General features: G+C 41.2%; 1 protein-coding gene across 4 annotated transcripts in view; it reads right to left on the bottom strand.

Annotated features, from left to right (window-relative positions):
- The window catches only part of nbeab (neurobeachin b), a 192,236-nt gene that overhangs the window by 23,358 nt on the left and 142,874 nt on the right, over positions 1 to 26,004 (bottom strand). For all 4 annotated transcript variants that reach the window (XM_076100866.1, XM_076100863.1, XM_076100864.1 and 1 more), the window contains 6 exons: positions 13,842 to 13,959; positions 13,654 to 13,756; positions 12,811 to 12,926; positions 10,235 to 10,347; positions 1,438 to 1,578; positions 274 to 393 (listed from right to left, as the gene is read on the bottom strand). In XM_076100866.1, coding sequence (XP_075956981.1) covers positions 274 to 393; positions 1,438 to 1,578; positions 10,235 to 10,347; positions 12,811 to 12,926; positions 13,654 to 13,756; positions 13,842 to 13,959 — 711 coding nt within the window. The remainder of the gene's footprint in view (positions 1 to 273; positions 394 to 1,437; positions 1,579 to 10,234; positions 10,348 to 12,810; positions 12,927 to 13,653; positions 13,757 to 13,841; positions 13,960 to 26,004) is intronic.

Here is a 26,004-nt window from a genome sequence, read left to right as displayed (position 1 = left end):
AGGAGGGGAACATAGTGAGTTGGAGGCTTGATATGGTTATATTGCCAATTATACACACATTGTGCAACATATTGACCATCATTGTCCTCGGAATACGATACCCACATGTCCGTAACACCAGCTTATAAAGGGTGTCTGGCAAGGAAATATATAGATAATAGATAATGATCACATATTTGACTTCCACTTGTTTTAGGGAACACTTTTCTAGACCTTTGTATCCTTATAAATGTAAACATGAATTTCACTTATCGCTTTTCTTGTGATTCTCACCTTTACGTCATGGGTGTCCCTCTGACAGTTTCTCCAGGAGCGGGCAACGGCTGAAAAGGTGCGGTCAGGGTGGTCGAATTTGTTGTTATTGGCACTGAGGAGGAACGTGGTGAAGGGCTCCTACAGAGAAAGCAAATAAGACATTACAAAGATTAAAGTTCTCCACCCTCTTGATCTCCATTTCAGTTGTAACCATCATAATCAACATAATGAAAATATCAGCACTGTTTTGAATTTACTGGATTACCATGCGGCTTATTAAAATACATCTGAATATTCTGAATTACGAGCATTATTTCAATGTTATTCTTCTCTGCGGTAGACTACAGGATCTCTGTAGAGATCAGTCATTCATTGTATCCAAGCCTGGGGGAGAATTAATTAGTGTTCTTCCTGGATACAGTAAGCCATAATGATAATTGGCTCAAATTTGGTTTTCTCCGCCTGAGATGGCGACCATCGCCGGTCGGAGCGGATGGATCACTCACCAGAGGAAGAAAGGGATTGTGGGGAAAAAAACCACAGAGGCCAATCTAACTGCTGTCAAGGGAGCTCCCTCGGTTCATCAGCCCATTCCTACTAATGATGAGGGAGGAGGATAAATACAGTACAAAGCTCTTTCAAATAATAGGCTGATTTCAAAATCAAATGTGCACCAACTCAAAGAAGCTGTGCAGGTTACAAGGGCCTGTTTTGTGAGGAACAGAATGGGTTAGAGTGTGTATGCCTCCTCCTTCTCTTTCAGAGTAAATGAGGACAGTGCTCAGTAACCTTGATGGACATGTCTCCAGCGCTCACTAGGTTGCCTGAAACACATAAACCTGTCAGAGCAGCCTCTGTAAATCATTACCCAGCCACTCTTTATTTAGTTCACATATGCCGGTTTACTGGCCTGTGAAATGTGTTTTCTGAGCGCCATTGGTCTAACTCAGGCCCAATCAAATTGAGATGTTGAGCTGTTTCCTGTGCAGAAACTGACAGACCTCAAAGTAACAGCATCATCAAGTCTGACAAGTGACAATCAACTAATGCAGACTCAGAAATGAAAAGCTGTCTGAGGATGTGGGTTAGACCTCATTCCTATTCAGATGCTTGACTAATTTGGGGATTTTGAACACACTAAAATAATGAGTGTGAAGATGGTTGAAGGAGTGAGTTACTCACTACTCTGACAAGCCAGTGCAGGGTGGAGGCAGCTGTGGAGTAGTGGGAGTTGTAATGACAAGGTGGCGTCTGGTCATCTTCCCAAGTCTCATAACGTTCAGCATAGAATGCTGCACGCTTCGGATTCAGACCACCAACAGGCTGGAAAGAAAACAAGAAAATATCAAGTCAAGTCCTTGCAAATAAGTCATATTCTCCTTATTTGCCTGTGTAAGTAAAGTAAAGGTTTTCCCCTCATAGAAACCCTGAATAAATTGTACAGATTTCCTATTGTAAGGATTTTTAAGTCATATGCTTTGTGAAGGCAAACTTCCGCTTGATATGCACTTCTATATATTGTATAAAAATGGTGTTTGAAGATTGTTATTGGAAATTTATCCCCACCTAATTTGCTGATACCACATTATCCCATAAATAGAAATTATCACGTTTATCTATCTGTATTAATACCTATCATGCCCAATATATTACAACAAACCACAGCAACTACAGTACACTGTCTAAGTGATTAACCAGTTGTCATATTGACATAAAACGGAATAAGGAACCTCGATGTATCTTTCTTCCCATTCCAATTCCTATCTTTAAACTGTTGTGGGTTTGGATACAAAAAAAGAAGCTTCAGTCGGTATTTGGTTCAGCAGCAGAAAGTCTGTCGATCTGAGTACTATACCAGTGAGTACTATACCAGGCATACTATATATGGCTTGTTGAAATACTGGAAGCAGGGGCTGTTGTCATTTTCAGTGAAAACCAGTTACACTTCTGAAAAATTACAATTGATACTACATAGATAAGGTTAAGACCACAAGGCATTTTAAGGAGTTTGGCTTGTGGTCAAATCACCAAAATGATCTCTGTGGGTCAGTGCAAGACAATGCTTTATCATAGAATATGTAGTAGTAATTGGGAATAATCTACACTATATCACATTATGAAGATCAGTCTCTTTGAAATGGAAAAGTAGTTTTTTGTTTTTACAATGTACCATCTACATTCTTATGTTCTCCAAAACCAGAAAAACTCAGTCTTCACTATAAGTAAAACATTTTATGAAACATCAGTGCTGAACTATTCATATAATGCAATTAATTTGACTTACTTATTGGAAAACCACACTAGTTACACTCAAAGCCTCACGCAAGAGGGACCTGGCTTGTTTTTTTCTGCATGGTCTTCTGCATGAACCACCCAGTGCTGATCTATTTTGAGTCTCAAAATGGAAAACGTTACACCTAACAGCAGGTCTCATGACCAGTCTTCCATCCAAATCAAAGTTTAATGATCATGTGGCTAAACGACAGTCATAAAAGACTTATTGGAAATGCGCACTCCATATACTTGTAAAATAGATTATTAGAGTGCAAAAAACCATCGAAAATTAATGTTTTTCGAGTAGCTCATACCATGTGAAGGGTCGTTTTTTTCTTGTACTACGCTTTGTAGGCATCATTGTAATTTGTATATATAGTGGCAGAGTTTTTGCTTGGTGACACAAACAATTTGCTGCCAGTAATCTCATCATATAGTGGTTGATGTGATGGTTCAAACACATGGCTGCAGCGAAATGTATTGAAGACCACAGTCGGAAATGAAGCTGCGGTATTTCTACTATGATTTACAGGTAATAATATTAAGTTGGGTGCATAGCATAAACTACTGCCTTCCCATTACTTTTGTTAAGACAGAACAAGGAAATAGGATAGAAAAGTTTAATTGAGTTTAATTAAGACAGACTTGCAGAGTCAAAGTAGTTCCCATTACGCTACATGTGGTGAGGCCGGCAGACAGGCTGGGGGAGAGTTCAGGGCAGTCAAGGAGCTTTACTCTGGGATTTGTCCGTCAGACCCCATTATTCTCCTGAACCCTAAAAATGTCCTGTTGTGCTGTCTTCTATCTGAAATTTACAAGGGTATGGTGGCAGGGGTGAGTAGGATGGCCCGCCGAGGATGGAGGGAGGAGATATGCGCGCCTCCTGCTAAATGTTGTGGGTAATCCATGTGGATTAACCCAGGCTGACCTGATTTACACCCAACGCACCCACCGAGCCAAACACTTTACTCAGCACAGCTACTCCCATCTGTGTTCAGAGCCCTTCTGAGCTACTGGGCACTGGGAGTTACCAAGATATATACAATATAGTGCAACCTAATAATGGAAAAAGGATTAAATCACGAGTGAACTTTTGAATCTTGTAAAAAATATATAGATATAGTCAAGAAGTAGAGGAAAACCCATTTGCTAAAAAACAGCCTTTTATGGTCATAAAAAGTCTCTTATTCATTGCTCTGCATTTGACGAACTGCTGCCAAATTATTGTGAGGATATAAATATATATATATATTTTTTAAAACATCACTGCAATATTTATTTGACATCCATGCAATTGTTTCATAGTTAGGCCAAACCTTGGATTGCATAGTGAATTATTTAACCGCAGCCTCAGTAATAATTTCAATATTGTACTGACACCATCATTGGGTTTTTGCCCTTTGGGGGCTGTTTCATTTTCATGTGTTCTTAAGGCAACAAAATTACTCCCATTAAACACACGTTTAGTGGTGACGAAATTGCTTTCCCTGCCTTTTCAATCACCCTGTCCAATATAAGAGCCTTGGAGGCATATTGGCAGTCAATATTAATATACTCAGTATCCCTGACTCAGTTACTGAGGGGAAAGGGAGACTGGTAATGTAATCAATGGCAGCTTTTCCACCTGAAAGCTGCAGCTCAGAGGTCAGAAGAAATAAAATAAAAGTCCTCAATTAAAAATTCACTTATTCTAACATTATTAAAATTGCATTATTATTCTTTTGGCTGGTTACAGTTTGTATGCAACCTCGGCGCGACAGACAGACTCTCTTGGTCATTTTGAAGATTAGGCATATCCATGTGTGGCACAGTGCACATGCCTCAAGCTCCAAGTCAAAATGAAATGGGGCCAGTTTTTTTTGGTTCTTCCTTAGAATTTAATGGCAGTCCACATCAGTGTTAGCACAATTGAATCGACTGAAAGAGAAGTTTATTGAGATCTGCGTAGATTTATGGGGTGATAATGGCCTTGCATGTGAAGTCTTGGCCCAGCTGGATCGGGGTGCAAGCCACAAGACGTCTCGCACTCTGTAAAACCGCCGCTAGTGTAACTAATGCCGGTTGGAGCTGTATGAAGGATCCGGATAATACATGTGACAGAGGGAGAGGAATAAGGAAAAGACAGCTGCAGGTAATAGTAATACGTGAGAGGAATAACTAAACAATTCACGTAACAGGTATTAGAACTTAAACTTACAAAATGGCAAATATTTTGATTTACAGTGTTATTAAATGTTTGACTAGCCCATTTAAATATCATTGTACCAGAAAAAGCTGGGGGGAAAAACTAAGCTATATTAGCATAGTCTGTGATATGTATGTATGTGCTTAAATGGATATTAAAAGCAGACATTTAATTCAAGACTCAATTTGGCTGCCACCAACCTCTCAACCCTTTCCTGAGACTTAAGTGACTACAAACACTTCTAAAATGAAACACCAAGTTACAAGGAAGGGATGTGAAGACATGTTTGCTGACAAGTTATATCCTATTAATTCTTTTTTTTTGGTGCTACATAAATGAGGCACAAATGTTCTCACAGTGTCCTCGGGTTTTTCAGCCGTGAAAGCATAAACATAGTAATACGTAAAATAAAAAGCTTTCTATGTGACTTGAAAAAGTAATGCTTGTATTTTGTTTTCTTGAAAATGTGTGTTGTTGCTGAGCCAGGATAATTATACTGACTGCATGGCAAAACTTGTATCAGTTCACCTATATCCTTGAAGAGTTATTCTTCATCACAGGTTGCTGTCATCTTAAAGGGAATTTGCAGCTGGCAGATTGTTGAACACTGCTCAACTTGACTGTTATATAACAAAAATACAGCAAACTCAATAAAATGTAAAAAGAAAAAAAGAAAATTTGAAGGGTAACAAATGGCCAGCTGGCTCTTTCACAGGTAACTAATACAGTTGCATTGACGCAAATAATAAAGTAAATTCAATGTATATTCATAGATGTAAGGTGCATATGTAAACATGCAGAGGGCTGTTAAATAAGTTAAAAACATGAATCAATTAAAGCAGAAGGAAAGTGGAAGGAAAATAAAAGTCGTTCTGGTGGATTGTGGTCTTGTTTGTATATAAAAAAGATGTGTTGTAAAGTGTTGAGTGTTGGTTAGTGAGCTCATTGTATCCCACCAAAGTCAACATGAGAATATAGAGACGAATGCAATTCCCTGCCCCAGCAATTCTTGAGCAGTGGATGGTTGTATGGAGTCCTTGTGTTCCAGTTCTTTTTCGATGTGACTTTGTCACCCTGTAACTGCACTCATTCATTCTGTGGAATGTTACAATCTTATAGAACAGTTGAGAGAATAGCTGTCCTAACTGTCACTGTTAGAATTAAATGCATATAATGTTTCATAGTATGAAGGCAGTGTTTGACACCAAAGCACACCAATAAAAGAAACCATGTCAAATTGTAATAAATGGACCATAGTTAACCTTGAAAGAGACATTACTTCCAGTATGTTTGCCAAGACAACATACTCTCAGCTTTGCATTATGTAGCTCCCACACTGTTGCTGGCTAGTAGAGTTCAAGCATAAAATAAACTAAAAGGCTACTTCAAGGTTAGTCTAAATCCTGTACATCTTCACATAGACTCAGTATGCAGCTTAGGCCATAGAGAAACATACTATAAATATGTATATTCTGTATACAAATCTCAATTGCAGGTCAAATAACACTGTCCAAACATGAATGTATGCTTCTGATATGCTTTCATTTGACTAAAATATGAGAAGAAAGTTTGATTGATTAGCAATTGGAAATAAAACCATATTTATGATAAGATAGGATAAGCACTTCAGCAGTCTTTTAGTACCTCTATTTCTGTCATAGCCACATCTGTTAATAATCCCAGATCAGGCTTTGCTTACCTCTATGCAACAAAGAATAATCACCTCTTCCCTTTTCCCTGCATGGCATATCATACTGATCATAAGTACAAGACAATGAAAACAACTGGTTCAGACAGTTCCACATTTGCTCCCATCAGAGTTCATTTCTTGTATAACACCTGACCCAGTGAAATACATCAACACAACTAAACAAAGTATGATCAAACTTAGATTTGGCTTCAGATTCAATCAGGATCATTTGTGGTGTGGCTTTCCAAATGCAGGAAATGAACACAGCTGCTGGTGAACGAGTGTGCAGAGAGTAGCTCCATTCGTTTGGTTACATCTAAGCTACCTCCCAAAGATACGCATATTGCATTTTATATTTCAAAAGTAATTACATTACAGTATGTTGCTGTGGTGCTCTGTCAGGAGAAGTCACGGTCATTTTTGCTTGCCTTTTCAGAGGCAGGGCTGCGTGCAGCTCCAGTCTAATGCAATCAAGTTGCTCAAACTCAAGATAAAGCAGATGTACTTCCAAACAGCCTGACTGGAGTGGAAGTGAAGGTGAAGAAGGCTCCATTATGGAAAGAAAAATGTGGAGGGGGTCTTTACAACAACCATGCTTTGAATAATTATATATTTTACAAAGAATACATCTAATACATTTGAGTCAGTGGGTGAAGAAGCAGTGTTCAACCATAGCTGCTTATTTTGCCTTCTTATGCAATTGAATGAATTTCACATCATTTAACAGCTATGAGGAAGATTGGCTTCCCCCCTATCTATCATCCACTTGTCACTCCATCAAGAAATAATCATTAGAATCTAATGAAACACTTCACTGCATGAATGTGTCTGACATCCAAATATGCACAACTCTGGCCCGAGGCAAAGCAATGCAGTGTTCACAGCTGACTGAATGCCCAACCAGCAGGTAATTGTAGGTGTGTGCAGAAGGTTTGGGAGGATATTACTTGGAAGATAAGCACAGAGCTCCGGCAATTTGAACAATGCCGTCTATCAAGTGGCAGTAACCACTAATTAGCAAACAGGTTACAGGTATGACTCTGATCTATGGGAAAGTAAGCCTCCCAAATTGTGCAATGCCAGCGTGGGAGTATTTGAGAATAATTTATAGTATTAATGATGCTTCAGTTTGTAGTGTTTAGCTGCAATAACAATTTAGCTTTATTTTTATACCTAAGTTCATATGACAATTTATAGTCATAATGCTGCAGCTCACTGAGCTCTGGAGTAGCAGATTATATTACTGAAATGCAGAAAAAAAATAGACACAAATTAAAACTTTAATGTAGTAGCCACTACAAGCAACAGAAACATTCTGATGTGTCTGTAGCACTGTGTATCAAAAACTGCATCAAAGTACTGAAAACTGGCTGTTAGATTTGTCCTTTTCTTTATTTAGTCTTTAATCAGACAGTTGTTTATTAAATTATAATGTTGTTCTTGTAATATTCAAGCAAAGTTCTTGTGCAACTGTTTGTGGTTGGCACAATGAATATTCAACAATCTGGGATTTTTTTGTTGAGTGAAAAAAAGGATTGTTACCATACACACAGCCTGTGTGGTACACAGCCACACCCACTGGACATACACCTCAGAGAGACACACACACAGCCCTAATATACAACGAAGAAGTCTCTAGAGACTGTGCTGCTACCTCTGATCCATAATTGAACAAAAGGGCAGACCAAGCAGAGAGGAGAAGTGTGGGGGGGCCTCTGTCCCTCCCTGCTACACTAGCTGTGAACCTTTGGAGCTATAACAGCCCTGGGGTTCCAAGGACAACTGTCAGGAGACACAGGCTGTGAACTCATGCTAATAAAGGCAGCTCAGCCCTGTAAACAGCATGGGAGGATGTCACTGGAATACATTACAATACATAACTGTCTCCCCAGGGCAGGAGGTTTGCACATGGCTCAGCCCTGATCATCCCCCAAACACACACACACACACACACACACACACACACACACACACACACACACACACACACACACACACACACACACACACACACACACACACACACACACACACACACACACACACACACACACACACACACACACACACCGCCCTTGGCTCCATCAGTCCACCTGGATGGCCCACAGGCTGGAGCCACCAAAAGCAGTGCTGAGATGACGGTGGCAAGACACACATCTGGGCTGTTAGTCAAAAGAATTCGGAGTTTACTGAAATGCGAAGAAGTGCTCCAGAGCGGCTGGTGCTCATTTTTCAAATTCACAACACTCAAACTCGTCCATGATTCTTTTAGTGTTTCATAGTAACCTTTTTTTCCCCACTTCAAAGTTATCCTCCTCTCCCACTACAAAACACAGCACACGCATGCCTTGAAAAGCTGAAAATTGATACAAACTGTTGAGAGCTGAGATGGCGAAGTGATTCTCTCAGTCAGAATGTTGGCATTTTGAGGGAAACAAGGGGGAATGAGGGAGCGATAAAATGAGTGAGAGAGAGAGAGCTCAGACAGGAATGTGACTGTTTTCAGGTCAGTGAGCTGCAGTTTGCATGTGCAAGAGAGAGAGAGAAAGAGACAGAGAAAGCGAAGGGGGGGGTGGTAAACAAGTAAACCAGGCCACCGTTTGTGCTGCCTTTTACTCTTCAGTCAAAGGCAGAGCAAACATAATGCTGGACTTTATCTCACAGGGTTGTGGGGCATTAGTGTCATTGTGTCTGAGCTCTTGTAATTTGGCAGCCCTCGCAGGAATCGCGCCACTGCACAGCGTGATGCGTTTTTGACGAGCCACATTTAGAAAGACTTTCACTGCAACACTGTGCTCATGACCTGCTCTTATCAACTCATCAACCTTGAAAGTCTCATTCAAGCAGAAACTTAAATTATTAAATTACAATGTTTTATGAATACACCAGCTATAGTCTTTAAATAATACAGTATGTGATACGTTTTTGTGTAAAATGAAGGCTGGAAAATAATTCAATATGAATCCTATAGTGTTGATGATTCAGAGCAAACTGTAATTAAAAACTAATAAAATTAGTTATTGAAGTTTTTCCTTTACACGTACGAAGAGTCTGGTATCAAACACAGTGCACTGCACTGGACAAAATATATTCTATGATAAGATATGCAGTATATCGACAATGGAAAACATTTTCATCAAGCCACATCCAGCAGATACGTAGCAACATTAGCATTCATTTGGAGTCGGGTGGATGGCCACCTGGGAATGTAAATCCAATATTCAATTTTCTTTTACTTCTATTTTGCTCTTTATCAACTCCTGTCTTAAGTATCTGGCTCTTAAGGAGCTAAATGCTCCAAAGTGTTTACCAGCTATAGTCACTAACTTTGTCTGGCATGAGGGGACCTGCAGAGTTGGGTCATAGTTCTCTGTGGGTCCATCATTACGAGCGAGCCCTTTCTCTTAAAAGTAGTCATGTATCATAGTGCTAATATAAACATATCAACTATAACAACTTTAACGTGTTGATAATGGTTTAAACCACATGGCCCAGACCTCCTGAGATCATGAAAATTATTATTGGGTTACACGATGCATCTAAAGCCGCCTTTCTGAAAGAGTTGGTGTCTACTATACAAGGCACATATGGTTATAAAATGTACAAGCCTCTCTAATGCAGAAACCAGGAAGCCACTATAAGCGTAAAGTGCAAACTATGTGCTGAGACAATAGTTAATAAATGGGTTACAATCAGCATTTTCCACTTTAGCTATTAAATATGATATCATTTTACAGTCAGGAAATCCCCTGCCGTCAGAGTCAGCTGCAGCTACTCCCCCTCCCCGTCTTGCTGTCATACTGAGGGGCATGGCCAAGAGGCCTCGGTACCTTTGAGAGATCTCTGAAGTTCCCTGGCAAGGTCAGGTTCAGCTCCTCTGAGTCGTAGTTGGTGAGGACCCAGGGAAAGACCGGGTACTGGTTCAGGTCATTGTATGTCCTCCCTAGACACACAGAGCAGACGGAAATCTGTGAGTGATGAAGGACTGGAAGGGAACAGAGGGGTTGAAAGCGGGGCAAGGTACACTTGAGGCTTCAGTTACATTGGGGGATCAGCATGCAACATTCCAACAAGCCCCCCAATCTCAGAGCCCTCAATCAGACGTACTTCCTGTCTCATATGGCGTCTGCCAGTGAAACACATAAACTAATGGCAAACTTTCTTTGCTATGAGGGAATGTTTTCTGTGCTCCCCATGCCTTTTCCTGCTGAGTGTACTTTTATCAATGGACTGTGGGAATAACAGGAGGCCTAGGGAGGCTGTCTTTAAGTGTATAGAAAACATAAGTATCTAAGTTGTGAGGAGTTGATGTAATTTGAGGGATATAGATTCTTTTGAGGGCCATAACTCCAAATGTCACTGCAAGTTTGATGCCCTGATTGTCCAGATGTGAATTTCCTCTATGCTTTCGCAGCAACAATATGGTTTTCAGATGGCAAAACGTGTCATAGGAAATCTATGGGAAAAGCCACGAGCATCTACCATGTTGTCATTAATGCTCTATTCTCCTTTTGAAGATGACACTGATACAGCTGTGAGGTCAGGTGGTGGTCAGGTGTAATCCAGGATTGGGATAGGGCTGCTATTGATGGTTTTGTTGGAATGTTTACTACTGGTAATAAATCAAACTAAAAATGGAGACTCAAAGCGAATTGAGTAAAAAGGCAAGAATAGTTTGTTTTACCCACAAAGAAAATATTAGAATCTAAATTGTAAAAGGGAGCAGAACTAATTCTAAGGTCTAACCACATTCCTACGACATCCTTTCTTAATAGAATATAAGAATTACCATATCTTTTCCACAAACATTTCACACGATTTATTATTTTGTATATTGTTGATGGTGACTAGTATACCACGCTATACAGAAACAGTGATTTTCTTTTTTAACTGGAGGTCAATTGCAACTTTAGAGTTACACATTATTGCATCACTACAAGGTCTAATGCAGGAAATGAGACACTCATGCTTTAACATTAATAATATTACATTTTCATAACAGTCCAAGAATACCTTAGATCAACAAGTTCAATGAGACAAAGAACATTGTCTTCTGAAGATGACAATCTATCAATCTCTATTTAATAACGGCCATGCACATTCAAAGCTTTGAGCATTTCAAATCAAGGTATAATCAAGAGGTGCCAACTAGAAGGTCAGCATAATAAATACTGTTTTATTACATCTATATGAAAGCTCATGCGTAAGTACACAATATTATGCAATAGAACGAAATGGGAAAAACTCATCCTGAATCTGCTCGCTGAAGCCACACAGTTTTTAATGAATACCTTCAAAATTGTATCACCTTATACCAGTCCAGCAAGGGTGTCTCTGCCCACTCCTGCACTGCAGCAGGTTGGCATTAAATAATCTAAATCTAGCTGAGCAAGTGATAATGCGTGACAGGCTAGTCAATGGGAAGGTTTTGCAGAATATCCAGGGTCTGAGGGAGGCTGGAGAGCCTAATTACCCAGGTTAATGCCACATCGTGAAAAGCTATGCCGAGTATGGAAGAAGAGTTGGGTGTGCTGGTGTGGTTCGACCTGATGGTGCTGAGGCCTGAGTTGGGGTGGCAGGATGTTAATAACAGTGGAATAGTGTTTAATTAGAAGACCACTTCCCGTTCGCACCTCTTCCCAGCACTTCACCCCCCGCCTGTCTGCCGCCCCACACTATTCTGACATCCCTGTCAGCCCAGGTCATTACCAGGTATTTTTAATGAATTTTGGGCATGTTTTTCTCTCTGCCTTACATCTAATTAGCTGACAATAATGTATCGAACTCAAGCACGGGCTAAATATAAATATGCATGAATATGCAGCGAGAGAGAGAGAGGATGACACCTCTCAGAGCAGAGTAGCGTGCAGTCGCTCTCGCCTTCCCTGTTAGTTGCAGTTCAGATCAGAGAGTCGACAACAGAACCTCTCAACTCCGCAGACACACATGTGTACGCTCTCACAAAGCCAGGCACTAATTATCTGGAAAACTCTGCTGTGCCTGCTCTTTGCTTCAAACAGCACACTCACATGAACAGTGAAGTCTACCGCTATGAGCACCACTTAAGGTTACCATGGACTCTTAAACAAATTCGACAAACCTGAGGCCACTTATAGTATGTTTTCAGTGCCACTGACACATCAAGTTTATTGATCATGATAGCAAAACTTAAAGTCTAAGAATCTAATGGTGAAGTGATTCACATAGATAATAGATTAAAATTTCACCCTTTCACTGGTTGTGAATGTTCCCCGGATAAGGAAGAAAACAAATCAAAATCTATTTAATTGATGGCTGTGAAAAAGAGAATACCGTATATAATTTCCATACTTTCAGCTATTTCCAAACTAAAAGCCTTGAGTTTCTCTTGGGAATCACATCATTGTAAAGCAATACGAGTCCTTACCGGATATAGTGTTGAGAAACATGAGGTACTCAAAGTTGGAGATCTCTCTCCTCTGCCAGCGCTGGGTCATGTTGGAGGATTTAAAAAGCTGCCGAGGGGTGGCCAGGGAGATGCGCCTGGAAAATAAACATTTAAAAAACAAATCAGGAATTAGAAGATTGGTGGTGTTAGTTGCAATATTATAAAAACCTATACTCTTACAAATTTAAAAGGAAAGAGCATTAACTCTATATGAAGCAATGCTTAAATCCAGAGGATTGGCTACATCGCAGAAAACTGGTACAAGAATGATGACATTTAATAGCTGATAACCAGCTCTTTGTCTAGCACATCAGTTTCAGAATGAACATACTGAGATGAAAAGCATGCACAAAATGTCAAGCTGCAAATTAGAGAATAATTATGGCAACCAATGCAATGGCATTCATAATTACACAATTTTGATTCCAGTAGATTACATGAAAGGTAGGTTAATTTACTATGTGTTAATTCAGGATGGCTTGCTTTCACATCCACGCAATTAACATAAGCCTCAAGGAAATGAGCTTGTTTTGTAACAGTGTATAAATGGGCCTGTTAGCACCACGAGAGTGGTCAGTGGCCTGGCTGCAGCTCTGCTGTATAGAGTCTTCTGTCAGAGAATTGGGTCAGTTCAGTCAGGGTCAGTGCACATCCACTTCAATAACTGGGCCAATGGGACTTCAAATGACTCTGCTGCAGGCTAAGCCGAACAGATGCTTCAACACACAATACAGAGGAGGCAACATCGGCTATGAAGGAATTACAAACTTGGAAAGATTTAACAGCACTGAATTCATTTTTCTTTTGGCATACATGACCCACCTGGCCTGTGGAAGTCCATAGCTGGTGCCCACTCCCACTCGAGGAAGACTGTAGACCACTTTCTTTACCGTGGCCTGGTCAGGAAAGTTGAACATAACTGATGCTGTGAAACAGTGAGAGATATCCCTTAGCGATGAAGAGCAAGAGAAGCATGGATTTGAAAAGCTGTAATTGGCACTTCAACTTACTTCTATTGGCCATAAAGACCTCCATCGCTGTGTTCTGCAGGAGGTAGCGTCTGGAGAATACCGCCCGAATCTCACTGAACATCCACTTCCCATGTAAACCCTCAGTGTATGCTAAGACCTAGAAGGGCAGGGAAAGAAGAGAAAATGTCCTTAGGATATAATAGCTGTATAAAACCAGAGATCATGTCAGGTTACAACTGTCCAGTTCATTGTGTTCAATGTTAAAGCTGCTTATGACAAAATAAGAAACCAACACAGTATGTTACAGATATGATAAGTCAAGTGTTCCAACAGGCTGTTTGATGACCGTGTAATGTTTCTCTACAATGCCACTGGCAAGCGCTAAGATTATGATTTCAATTATTTGAACTAATCAAAGTATTGGTGTAAACTAAGCCATTGCTTTGTTGCAACATGGACACAAAAGCAAATCGGTGAGCCAACTGTGTTTTCCAAACTGTATTAGATGACACGACAGTAGATATGACCTGATCAAAATTATACAAAGGAGAGATCAGTGTTTAACACTGCTTTACTATTAAAAGGTTAGCAGCTGCTGCACTTCTCAGTACTTCTTTGTGAACCGTCTTGTTTATTGGCACCACAGCAAGAGTTGGTGAGACATTGGTGCTTTAGTATACCCATTATTTCACCACTGGGATTAAAACCTGCTGCTCGCAAGCCAATTCCTCTCACCATAAGGCTAATAAAATGAATTCTTAATAACTATTCCACCAGTTTTATTCAAATTGGTTCATTCATTCTTTATTTTTTAAAAAGCAAGAGTAACACAGCATTACTGAGACATTATATCTCAAGGCACTTTTCTACATAATATGAAACTCTCTACAGATTCTCTTTGCGTGTTTCACACTTTTTCAGGGGGTCTATAAAACTCAAGTGGTCAAAAAAGGACCCCCTGGGTTAGTGACACATAAATAATCAATAACAACCACCATGCCAAGGAGAAGAGAGACTAGACAAAGGATCATTAGTGCATGCAGCAGCACTGGGACTGCAGGTCCACATAAAAAAAATCAAGACAGTTGTTCTGACAGGTGAGAATGGTCCCCTCACACACCTCCTCCCCTCTTTCCATCTCACTTCCATCTGACTGAACAATTTTGTCCAACAGTGTGAGCCGAGGAGCAACCTCATCAACTCCCCAGGTTATAATCACACATAGGTTCAGTTCAGAGAGTGTGTGTGAGAGAGAATAAAGATATAACAGTATAGTAAGAAGGTGAGGCCCTACAGTACATTAGTGTAGGTGTCTGTATGTGTGTGTGGGGGTGATTGAGGTGGAGTAGGCAGGGAGGGAGGGAGGGAAGCCAGAGTGAGATGTTCAGCTGGGTTAGGTCTGATGCTAATGCTCATTTAAAATAGTGACAGGCTGGAAGAGTGCAGCACGAGCCGGGCTGCCTTAATTTCTCCCTGGAATAGCTCATGCTCGACCTCCGTGCCACATCCAAAATCTCTGGAGCTCAATTAAAATTGGATTAGGTGGAGATGTTGGATGTGCAGCACAGCATCTCTGGTGCTCTCCTCCCAGTAATGCCCTGCTTGACACCTCTGCAACCCCCCAACTCAAACAGTTGTCATAGAGACGGCACGGCCCAGAGGAGGCAGCATGCTGAATGGAGAAAGAGTAGAGCGGTAGGGAGGTGAGATGGAGGGACGGCTATGGAGCTGCAGGCACACTGTTGAGGGCCAGCAGCAGCTCACTAGGAGGCAGGGTAGCTTTTATCCCCTCCCACCCCACCCCTCAGCCAGATGTTGTGGAAGTAGTCTTCTGAGTGTAATGCTTAAAGGCAAGTCACACAGATATGCATCATGGGAAGGTTACAATAGCTTACTCCATCAAGGCACTAGTGAGCCGTTATTTAAATACATATCAAGTTATGTAGATGTCGAAAGATGTTCAAAGTCTCTATTCATTTGAATCTTTTTACTATTTTATTCTAACAGTGCCATATATTTGCCTCCTAAATATTTAATTTTTTATATCATGTATCATAAACAAAATGTAACCAACAACCCAGCAAATAGTAAATAATGCTGTTTACACAGGTTTGTCACTTCAGGTTCTCAAGATTTGAAAATATATAAAACAGTTATAATGTGGCAACCGATCATCAATATAATATTGTTTTAGCATTGTCTGTTTCTTGTTACCCAGCTTAAGTGAACATTTTGCTGCCATGACAAAGTGCAGGCCAAAGGGCTAGCTGTCAACAAAAGAGAGGCTAAAGAGGAGAAAAAAGAGCGGATTTCAAACAGCCCAGATCAAAAAATTTGTCATAACAACAAAGCTTTGGTCTAAACCAACACGCAGGGGCCCCTGTAGACTTGGAGGTTTGACAAAGCCCAGCCCTCATTTTTGGAGGCCCAGCTGTAAAAAATGCCATTTAATGAACCTGTCTGCCGAAGCTGTCCCCTGCCTGTCAGAGGTGTCAGCTAGTGACAAGCGCTGGGGACGGCCGCCTCCAGTCACAGACAGGCCTGCCAGCTGGAGACTTCGGCCCCAATCTAATCACGCCACCAGGAAGGGACCGGCGCTCTGCTCTTGGTCTGTCACGCTCAGGGCTGGGGGAGCAGCGAGGGGGCGGGTGGAGGGGTCTGGTATGGCCGACAAGTGCAGCCTTTTGTTTCCACACAGGTCCCTCCACGCAGGCTCATTAAGACCCACAGGCGCATGCGCAGCTCTGCCAGCTGCAGGGAAATATACCACTACAGCATAATAGCCATAATGCAATTTAACGTCTCTGTCCTGTCTTTTCTTTATTCCCCTTCTCTTCCTTCCCTGATTTGACAGAGGGCAGGCTGCATTCCGCCTGTAGAACATCACAGGTGGAGAACGGAAAAAAATATTGTGACAGATGAGATGAGGAGAGGCACAGGTGACACCGGTGTTTAGGCTGAAACTCATATATGATAATGTGCAGATGCTCAAATTGAGCACATCATAGTTAAAAGTGATAGAAAGCCACTTCATGCATGGAAATAGATTCTAATCATATCTGACTTCCGAATAGCTTTAACCCAACATTGGCTGAGACACTGACAGAGGTTATTAATAAATCTAACGAAGCATTTTCTATAAAACCTGATGCAATTTTACAATCCCCCTCCACTGCGTTTATACAAAAACAGGAAAATAATACAATTCAGTGAGAACTCCAAGCCAGCATAACTGATATATTTATATGAGACTGTGGAGCACTCTGACAACCTGGTATCACAGCACCTCCGCAGCATTCATCTAAGATTTGTCTAATAGGCTTCCACTATAAAGCCTCACAACTGCATGGTCCCAGGCGGCCAGAGAGAACAGCGAAGTGGAAGAATAAGGGGAGGATACGAGAGGCAGTTTCATTTTGAGTGGTATGACTACTCCCCCAGGAGCGAGTGGGATGGATTTCACACATGGCAATTTGGAGGATCAGCACACACTGCATATACAGTATTCAATGGCTGACCCTAGGCAATATGGGCCAAATCTGAGAAGAGGTTGAGCAGTCGGAGAAGGCAAAGAGAAATCATAAAGCCTGGTAACAGCGAGAGCTGAGAGCAACTCTCAGCCCAGTGGGAGAGTATCGTCAGCCATATACAATGTGGTAGACCGGTTCACGGAAAAAATATATATATATGTATATATATATATATATATATATATATATATATGTGTATATATATATATGTGTATATATGTGTATAGAGAGAGAGCGAGAGAGATATGATGCTGTTGAATGAAGATACAATTTCAATGTGAAATGAAACCAAAACTATCTGTACGGATAAATACCACCATCAGTAAGGAAGTGAACTGACCCTTTAAAGGAAAAGCATAGGAACAAACATAGTGTATATATTCTTCTTTCTACAAATAACTCAGGTGCTCCCCACACTGTGAAATTAAACTTAAATCATATCAAACGGTGTAATGACCACGACATGCCCAAATTCACACTTTTATTTCAGCTTTAATCCCGTTTCCATCCTGCAAGATTTATACCTGAGCATGAAAGCTAGTCGCTCATCTGATCCCCCATAAATATGAGAGCTGTTATGAAATGTATAAAACAAAAATGCAAAAAGATTCCCACAGATTATAAAAAAGAAAAAAAAATCAGCATTCCACTTGGCTCCTCACTGTGAGAGCCATATCTCAACTTCAATAAAGTAGCAAGCTCCTAATGCAGGTATTGGGGGAAAACAAGATACAGATTTGCATAATCAGTGTCACTATACATTTGGGTGGTAGCTGGAGTGTGGCAAGATGACACAGCTCGGGTGCTCTGGCAAGACCAGTGGGATAAAGGAGATGAATATGCATTAAATATGCTGGCAGTTCACTGCCCCAAATGTCCAGCCAAGTTTGTCAATAACATTTATGTCAGGGATGGTATTTCACGCACATTAGCAGGCCCTGCAGCGCTGTCTTCAACACCGACATGGTAGGACAGGTGGGAGGGGCCGTTGTCCTAGTATGCAATTTCTTCTTAAAGAGTCAAGGCTCTTTAAAAATTATTTATCCGTCTACGTTAAAATATAAAGCCTCAAGAAATGCAATGGAAAAAAGAAAAAAAATCCTAATTGTTGTGGTTCCCTACAGAGATGATACACAAAGTTTGGCATCGAGCCACGTGGTGCCTGCAGAAGGTTTCTGTGAGGATAGAAGAAATAACACAAAATATAATGTAGAAATATATTTCCTTAAAGATATGCACAGTGCATTATATACAAGTGCAGCAGGAAAATTCATATTCAGTGATGTAAATGTAATTATCAAACCCCATGTTATGTATTTTCTTCTATTTAATACATCGTAGTTACTTGTGCATTCAGACACAACTGCCTTTTTTAATCTTGAACATGTAGTTGCATGCATGTGCCGATTACAAGGCCTTGTTCACATGTTTACCCTTCACAGGAGTAGTGCACAATATGGGTATTTAAAATAGTGCTAAAACTACTAGAAAAAAGACACGTTTGAGGTGATCACTATCACAGCTAGGTGGATCATAGTCATGGAGCATTTCAGCTGATTTCAAAACACACTGGTCCTATTTTCCAATGGAGTTTGTTACTGTCGCGCACATGTTGTGATGTGTTCCACTTCATGAATTAAATAATTTAGCCTCTTATTAACCAACCACCTACAGTTTGGGAGCATATGATTTGACCTCTTTGTGGCTCTAATGGCTATCTCTGTGTTTCTAAAAAACGTAGACATCAAAGTACTGATTTAACACTTATTATTAAGTAATATTATTAAGTATTCAATGCTTGTATGACTGACCTATGTAGCAGTGTTACTAATGGTGAATAAGTTATTCCAGAATTCAAGTCTTTTTCCAGAAATGTTCATTATTTTGTCTCCTCCCTAGCAGGAAACTTAATGATGTCTTGCAAGTAAATTTAATGTAGCTAGCAAGTAAACAAACAAAGAAAGGGTCACAACTAACATTTAAATACACATATGAACATGCTCAAGTGATGACCCACGCACAGCCACATCCACACACATACATGAACACACTTTGTGAGCACATCATCCAGATAAACAGCTTGAGGACGCCTTCACTAAGGAGCTTGAGAGAAGGGATGCAGTCATTTGGTATGTGGTCTTCTCAGCGAGCTTTTCCTAATAGGACTTTTTCAGGGACTTGTCAGCCTTAAGATGACTGAAATCTTCCTGGCCTGGGTACCCGCTTCCTCTGGCTGCCACTGAGAGTGCCAAGCTGATCGCTATAAATCCCACTTTGCTTTTTTCTTCTTCTTCTTTTTTTTTTTGCTGGTGCGTGGGAGGGATAGGGGCTCAGAGCAAGGCCGAGACGAAGAGAAAGAACGAGACAAGGATGGAAAGGCGGAGAGACAGAGGAAGAGAGGGACAGAAAGAGCAAGTGGTTAGACGAGACGGCCTGATGAGCAATGAGCGCCTCACTCGTCCTCAATTAATCTCGTCTCTCTACCTTTGCGTTGCCGCTTCACTCAGCACCAAGGTAATAACGACACCCTCATCCATTATCCTTTTATCCCTGTTATTCAATGGGAATTGCTTAATAACATGCTACAGATTTGGCCTCCTTCGTATAATTCTTTCTGTCATTCGCAGTATATCATCTGGAAAACACACAGCCCCCTTTCTGCTGGACGCTCTTTGAGGATTATCGTGGGTGACACCTTCGGGATGCAGCCAGAATCTGGAGCATCATTTTTTCAGGCATGAAGTGGAATTACCCTGACTTATCTGTCATTGCCAAAAGCACAACAAGCCATTCAAGGCCAAAGCAAAAGGTGGAACAGGTTCTTATCAGCTTCTCTGAACGAGAGAGCTTGTAAATTTATGCTAATGAGGGCCTTTTGTCATCCAGCATCACCCCTTGGGGCTGAACGGGGCTTGCAGGGGTATGATAATCTGGCTGTTGAGTGCACTAGATAATTTGTACTTTATCCTCATGTAATTATATAGTTTAAATCTTTTTACCAATGCTAATCCTAAGACATGAAGAAGTGTCTTAACCATGTCTGTGGTTCTTAGCGGCGCTAGTTCGGGTGCATCTGACTCTCTCTCATAAAATCACGTAGGAGGAGTGCAGCACTGATATAATTACTCTGACTTTCTGTAGCCCGTGCTGTGAATCCTCATATCATTTTGATCCACCTTAGCAGGCAGGCAGAAAGCCAAGCTAGCAGCCTGGGGGTATGGGAGACGACTCAGAAAAGGTGAAAACATTGTAGCATGGCAGAAAGAGCCCTCCCCATTTTTGTAAAGAAAGAAAGATGGAGGAGACCAGGAAAATGGACTGAAAGGAGTTAAAGTAAGTGCAGAAGGGCGGCTTTGCTGTCCAGTGGGATTCCAAGGCCATTTTGTGTGCCAAAGCCGACAGCCCCCGACAAGCTGCTTGGCGTGCTGTAATTTGACTAATTACATTGGATTAAACCATATTAATGCAAGCTGTTTTCTCCAGGGTCACTGACCCACCCAGTGTGCCCCTTGCTAGTTTCCCCCTATATCTGGTGTAGACAAAACATACACAAGAAAGAAAGAAGCCTCTTTGTTTCTTGGCATTATAAAACAACGAACATGTATCTATATCCCTGACATTATTTTTTTAATGGGAGAGAATGTGTTTCAAAGCATCGATAGCAGAGATAGCTGTGAAATTCAGACTGCACTTTCCTGAGGCACAACATCACAGGATTCTTTGAAAACAAACCAAATCCTTTGCCTGCTTTATCTCCCAAAGTTCACAAAATTGTTTTTTTACACATTTGATGGGGGTAGGGGGGGCTGAGGAGGGTCTCCGCATGCTGACAACAACAGATCAACATTTCATTTTAATTTCATTTTTATCTTAGCAAAATATCGGTGGGGAAATCTGAGTAATGAGGCGATGATTTTAATGTGTAGTTTGGTCACACAATTGTTTTTCTGGAGAAATGGTGTGTTGAAATCCATGATAAGTATAAATAATAAAGGACACGTCATTTGATCCGTTTTAAAAATGAGTAGATCAGTGCTCAGAAAACCACAGAGAATACTTTGTACAAAGAAGGAGGGAAACCAACCCTCATTTGCATTTGCAAAACTCCAAAATGAAAGGGGGGAAATCAGCCATAGAATATGTGTGTTTTAATACAAGTGCTCTCCCAATTGTACCAAATCAATCTGAGTTTCACACAATGGAGAGGCAGCTTCACTGTTTGTATGTGCCCCTCTCCCTTGAACATGGTGTAATAATAGTTTTAAACCAGGCGTTATAAAGAGAGAATACCAAAGAGGCTTACAGCCTTGGTTTCATGAAACATTTAGGCAAAAGTTCCAAGGGCTGAGAATGATGAAAGAAGGTAAGCTTGGAAATGGGCTTCTGGGATCCACAGCCCTTATTGTACAGAAGTCACATTGAATTAATACTGAGGGCCATTTGCAGCCTTTCTTCTCCTCAGCTTTTCAGAACGGATTAAGCTATGAAAACTCAGAAATTACTAAAGCACCTATTAGGCATTATGCTCACCCAGTCTCCTCTTTCCCTTTGAAAGTCTGTGAATGTGCTTCACTTCACTTGCACTTCAAATTACTAAATGTTTGTATACTTGAAAGAAGGGCAATTTTATAAAATGTGTCATGAAAACAAATTTGCTGTATATTCTCATGTGCACGATGAGGAACCAATCCCTGCAATTTGTAATGCTTACTTTCTCATATACATATTTATACTATTTGCCATTCTAAAACCCAATTATTTTCAATTTTGTGAATCTTACATAAAACTTTGGCCTGCATCGTCCAAACTAGGTTACAACAAAGTATTCTGGTCAGTTTACTGAAGGCCCCCCGAGAGTGTTTGCACACTGATGAAGGGCCAGTATTGCTAGGGCTCTCTCAGGCTCTCCGCACCCCTCTTTGCTCTCTCAATGCCTCTTCAAAGAAGCGCAGGGAGTGCATGAATTGTAATTATGGCTCCTAACAGGATTCAAGAGCGCCCAAATGATGGCACTTGAGAACCAGGTCGTGTGGAGTTAAACGGCTGTCAGACACTCAAAGCTCCCCAGCATGTGAACAAACCCACAAAGGCTGAACGTGTCCACATCTAGGGCCCTCCTACCCACTTTCCCTCTCATAGGCAGAGATTAAAGATCAACCAAGGCCCCTTTAAAGGCCCATATCGCCTTTGTGCATTATTACTCACATTCCAAGATACAAGAAGGGTTACAGTTTTCCAGGTAAGATACTAAACCCAAAAACCAGGGATTACAAATGAGTTAATAAGAGCTGTATGATGTTGACTTGAATAAGAATCACTGAAAATATGTCATGTACAAACTACTAAATACTTGGCAAAATTCAAGGCAAAGAAGACTGCACCAGTGGGGCATATGAGGGGGGGAAGCAAAGGCTTGTGAGAGATCAGGTAATTGGTACCACCTGAGAAACCAACACAAACCACAGTGTCAGATTATCTCCCGACCTCGCCTTCAGAATAACGGAAAAGATCATCTGTGCTCCCCAGACAGTTTCAATGACTCACCAGGGCACAAGACCCCTCAGTACACATTAAAGAGACCAGCCTTCAGTCAGGCCCTATCCAACTTCAGCCCCTTCCTACTCCCCAAAGGCACCCAAAAGAAACCAACCTGCAGCGTGAAGTCCCTATGCATGACCCTTATTAAACTCCTAATTGGATTGAGAGCAGCTAAAAAAAAAAATTCAACATTGTTCATTCAGCTGAGATTTTCTTTAGCATTCCTTCCAGTAGTTTGCCTCTCCAACAATAACATTCAAAATCAAGTCACTGAAAACTTTTTTCCCTTTTCAAAACACAACCAGATTTTCCAAAAATGGGAGTTTAGGCAAAACCTTTTTCACCTTTTCTTTCAAGGCAAAGGACTATTTGATTTTCACAGGGGGCAAGTGACAGGCTGAAACAAAGCCCAGCCCTAGCTATTGTGTAGCCTTTCACTGTTGTAATGGTCTTAAAATGGCTACAAGCAGGGCCCTATTCAGTGGTGACCAGGGTGCTCGGCTCTCTTCTCCATATCCGAGGCAAACTCTGCACCAAGCGGGAACTCTGAGGTCAGCTGATGAGTGAATGAGGGGCCGAGTTTACTTATAACAGTCTCAGACTATCAGAGCCTGAACCCAGAAGTTCTCAAAACATTTACACTAATTATAAAGAATAAATAGTGCCATAACAACAACATCAATCAAGTTCATTAAAGAAAATAGCATAATGACAATAATTACAATAATATCTCATTAAGAAAGAGAACGAGAGACAGGGGAGGATTAATAGCAGACAGGTGTACAACACACCGCAATTATGGAACCTGAAATTAGTTCATTGCCTCAAGGCAAACAGAAGAGAAAGGGAAGGTTGTAAGTGTGTGTGTGTGTGTGTGTGGGGGGGGGGGGGGGAGTCTGGTTTCAGGACTGTACTGGGAGTAGGACAGAGAGAGGCTCACTGACAAAAAAAAGGAATTGCATATAAGCAAACAAAAATGTCTTAAATGTGTAAATTAGGAGGAAAAATAAGAGGGAAAAGCAGCTTTTCCCTGCAGACTGGTGCCTTAGATGAGAAGGGAGCAGCGAAACGTGATCAAGGGGAGCCGTGGAGCGGTGCGGCAGGCGTCAAGATGAGCACTCAGCCAGCGAGTGGCAGCTTCTCCTTTTCCAGTCAATCATTCATTACAGAGCCAAGTGCTGTGGAGGAGTGCCTCCTCTTTTTGACCTATCATATTACTGCCTCTGTAAACTCCTAATCCTCCCTTCGTTAGATGGTGTCAACAGCCGACATGCTCTTACCCTGCTCCCGCACTCAGACGCCTCCCAAGCCCTGCCAAGACCACAGAATTGACACTCTAATAAAATCATTTGAAATTCACCAGGGTAGAACGGCACAACTTTATCCATCTTTTTGGTGCCTTCATCCACCTTTTTGACTTGTTTTTGTCATTAAAAAGAGATTCAGTATATTCACGTACTAATTAGTTAACTTAACTTTTCGTAAGCACCGCTAACACAGTTTGACTTTAGCTGTGTAGCCTTTCATTGGCTGGTCTGAGTGGCCTGGTTCTTTTCGCCTTGGGGCTGTTCCTGAGCAGGTGAAAGCCTCCAGGCAGAAACCTGCACATCAGCACTTCTTCTTCCATCATGACTCTTTCATGGGGAGCCCGTCTCCTGTGCTTCTTTACAGCCCAGTGAGATGACTACTATAATGAGTCCAACAGATGAAAGCCCAGCAGGACAAAACAACATTCAGATACATCTACACACACACACACACACACACACTGGGGTTCACAACTATCAGGGACTTGCTGGGTGAATGTTGTTATTTTGTTGAACAAAAGAATCAGATGCAGGCTGGAGAAGAGGAAACCAGATCAAGCATCGGTGTTTAGGCAGAGCTCCAAAAAGGAGTGTTGGAGTGGGTGATTATGAATATGTTATGCTGATCACAAACAACAGCAATCTAACAATCAAGTTCATCACAGGCATGTGCAAACATATCACGAACCCAACTGTCCTTCACTCACATGCATTAGCGCACACACCCCTGTTCACTCTTTCACACTCTCTCTCACACCTACACACACACACACACACACACACACATCTGTGTGGATGGGTTTAGGTAGGGTCCCAATTTAAGCTGACAGATACCAGATAGTAGATACTCAAGGAAATGACAGCACTGATTTAGGATGGTTCTGGGTTTAGCTGAATGTGACACTGTCGCAACAAAACTATTACACATGAGTGAAGGCCAGTAAAGTTCATTCATTTCTTAATGACATACGCCTTTATAGTCTGTTAGGATCTAGGAAATATATATATATATATATATCTATATATATAGATATATAGATATATATATCTATATATATATAGATATATATATAGATATATATATATATATATATATAAATGTATGTGATAAACTTTGTCACGGTTGAGGCACACCTACCACATAACATGGTTTCAAGGATGTTAATTACCATATAAAATAAGCAATTGGCACCCTGCCCCATATGTCCCACTTTTTCAGCGAGGAAGATGGAAATGAAGCGGGGTAGATTTGATTGTGACATGCTCTCCGTCTGTGCTTCACAATGTGTGGCTTTGCCAGTTACAGGCTAATATTCAGCACAGCTCACCCCCACCAGAACTAATGAAAGTAGACAAAATGTCTCTGCTGCCATCTTTGTCTAGCATCCGCTCAGGGTGAGCCTCCCTCTCTCTCCCTCCTTTCCTTTTCACCTCCCCTCTTTCCCCTCGCTCTTGAAGGGAGGGTGACAGCGGCATAAAATGGTGGTGAGCAAATGTGCTTTCCATGTGGCAGCAGTGTGGGGGTGACAGGGCAGGCTGAGGCCAGCGCCATCAGCAGTGTGTGGCTGTTGCTTTGAACAATTTGGATGGTCGCCATGGAGGATCAGGGCCGAGCTGATGAGACACCAGCGGTTACAAACAAAAGCCGCTCAATATCAAATCAAGAAACAGGAGGGTGGCCACTCATCCCGAAAACTAAACAGTTCTTTGGTAAATACAAACATATAGTTCTCTAAAGGTGGCTTGTTAATAACCGACTGTATATCACTTAGTTAAACCTCGTAGGCAGTTTTAATGTTCAGAATTACATTTAGAAAGAATTATAGA

The sequence above is a fragment of the Anarhichas minor genome, unplaced genomic scaffold (genome assembly GCF_050575085.1).
Source record: "Anarhichas minor isolate MPS153535 unplaced genomic scaffold, ASM5057508v1 ptg000026l, whole genome shotgun sequence".
Taxonomy (NCBI): domain Eukaryota; kingdom Metazoa; phylum Chordata; class Actinopteri; order Perciformes; family Anarhichadidae; genus Anarhichas; species Anarhichas minor.
The sequence above is the reverse complement of the archived record's forward strand: the minus strand, read 5'-3'. Positions and strand labels throughout refer to the sequence as shown.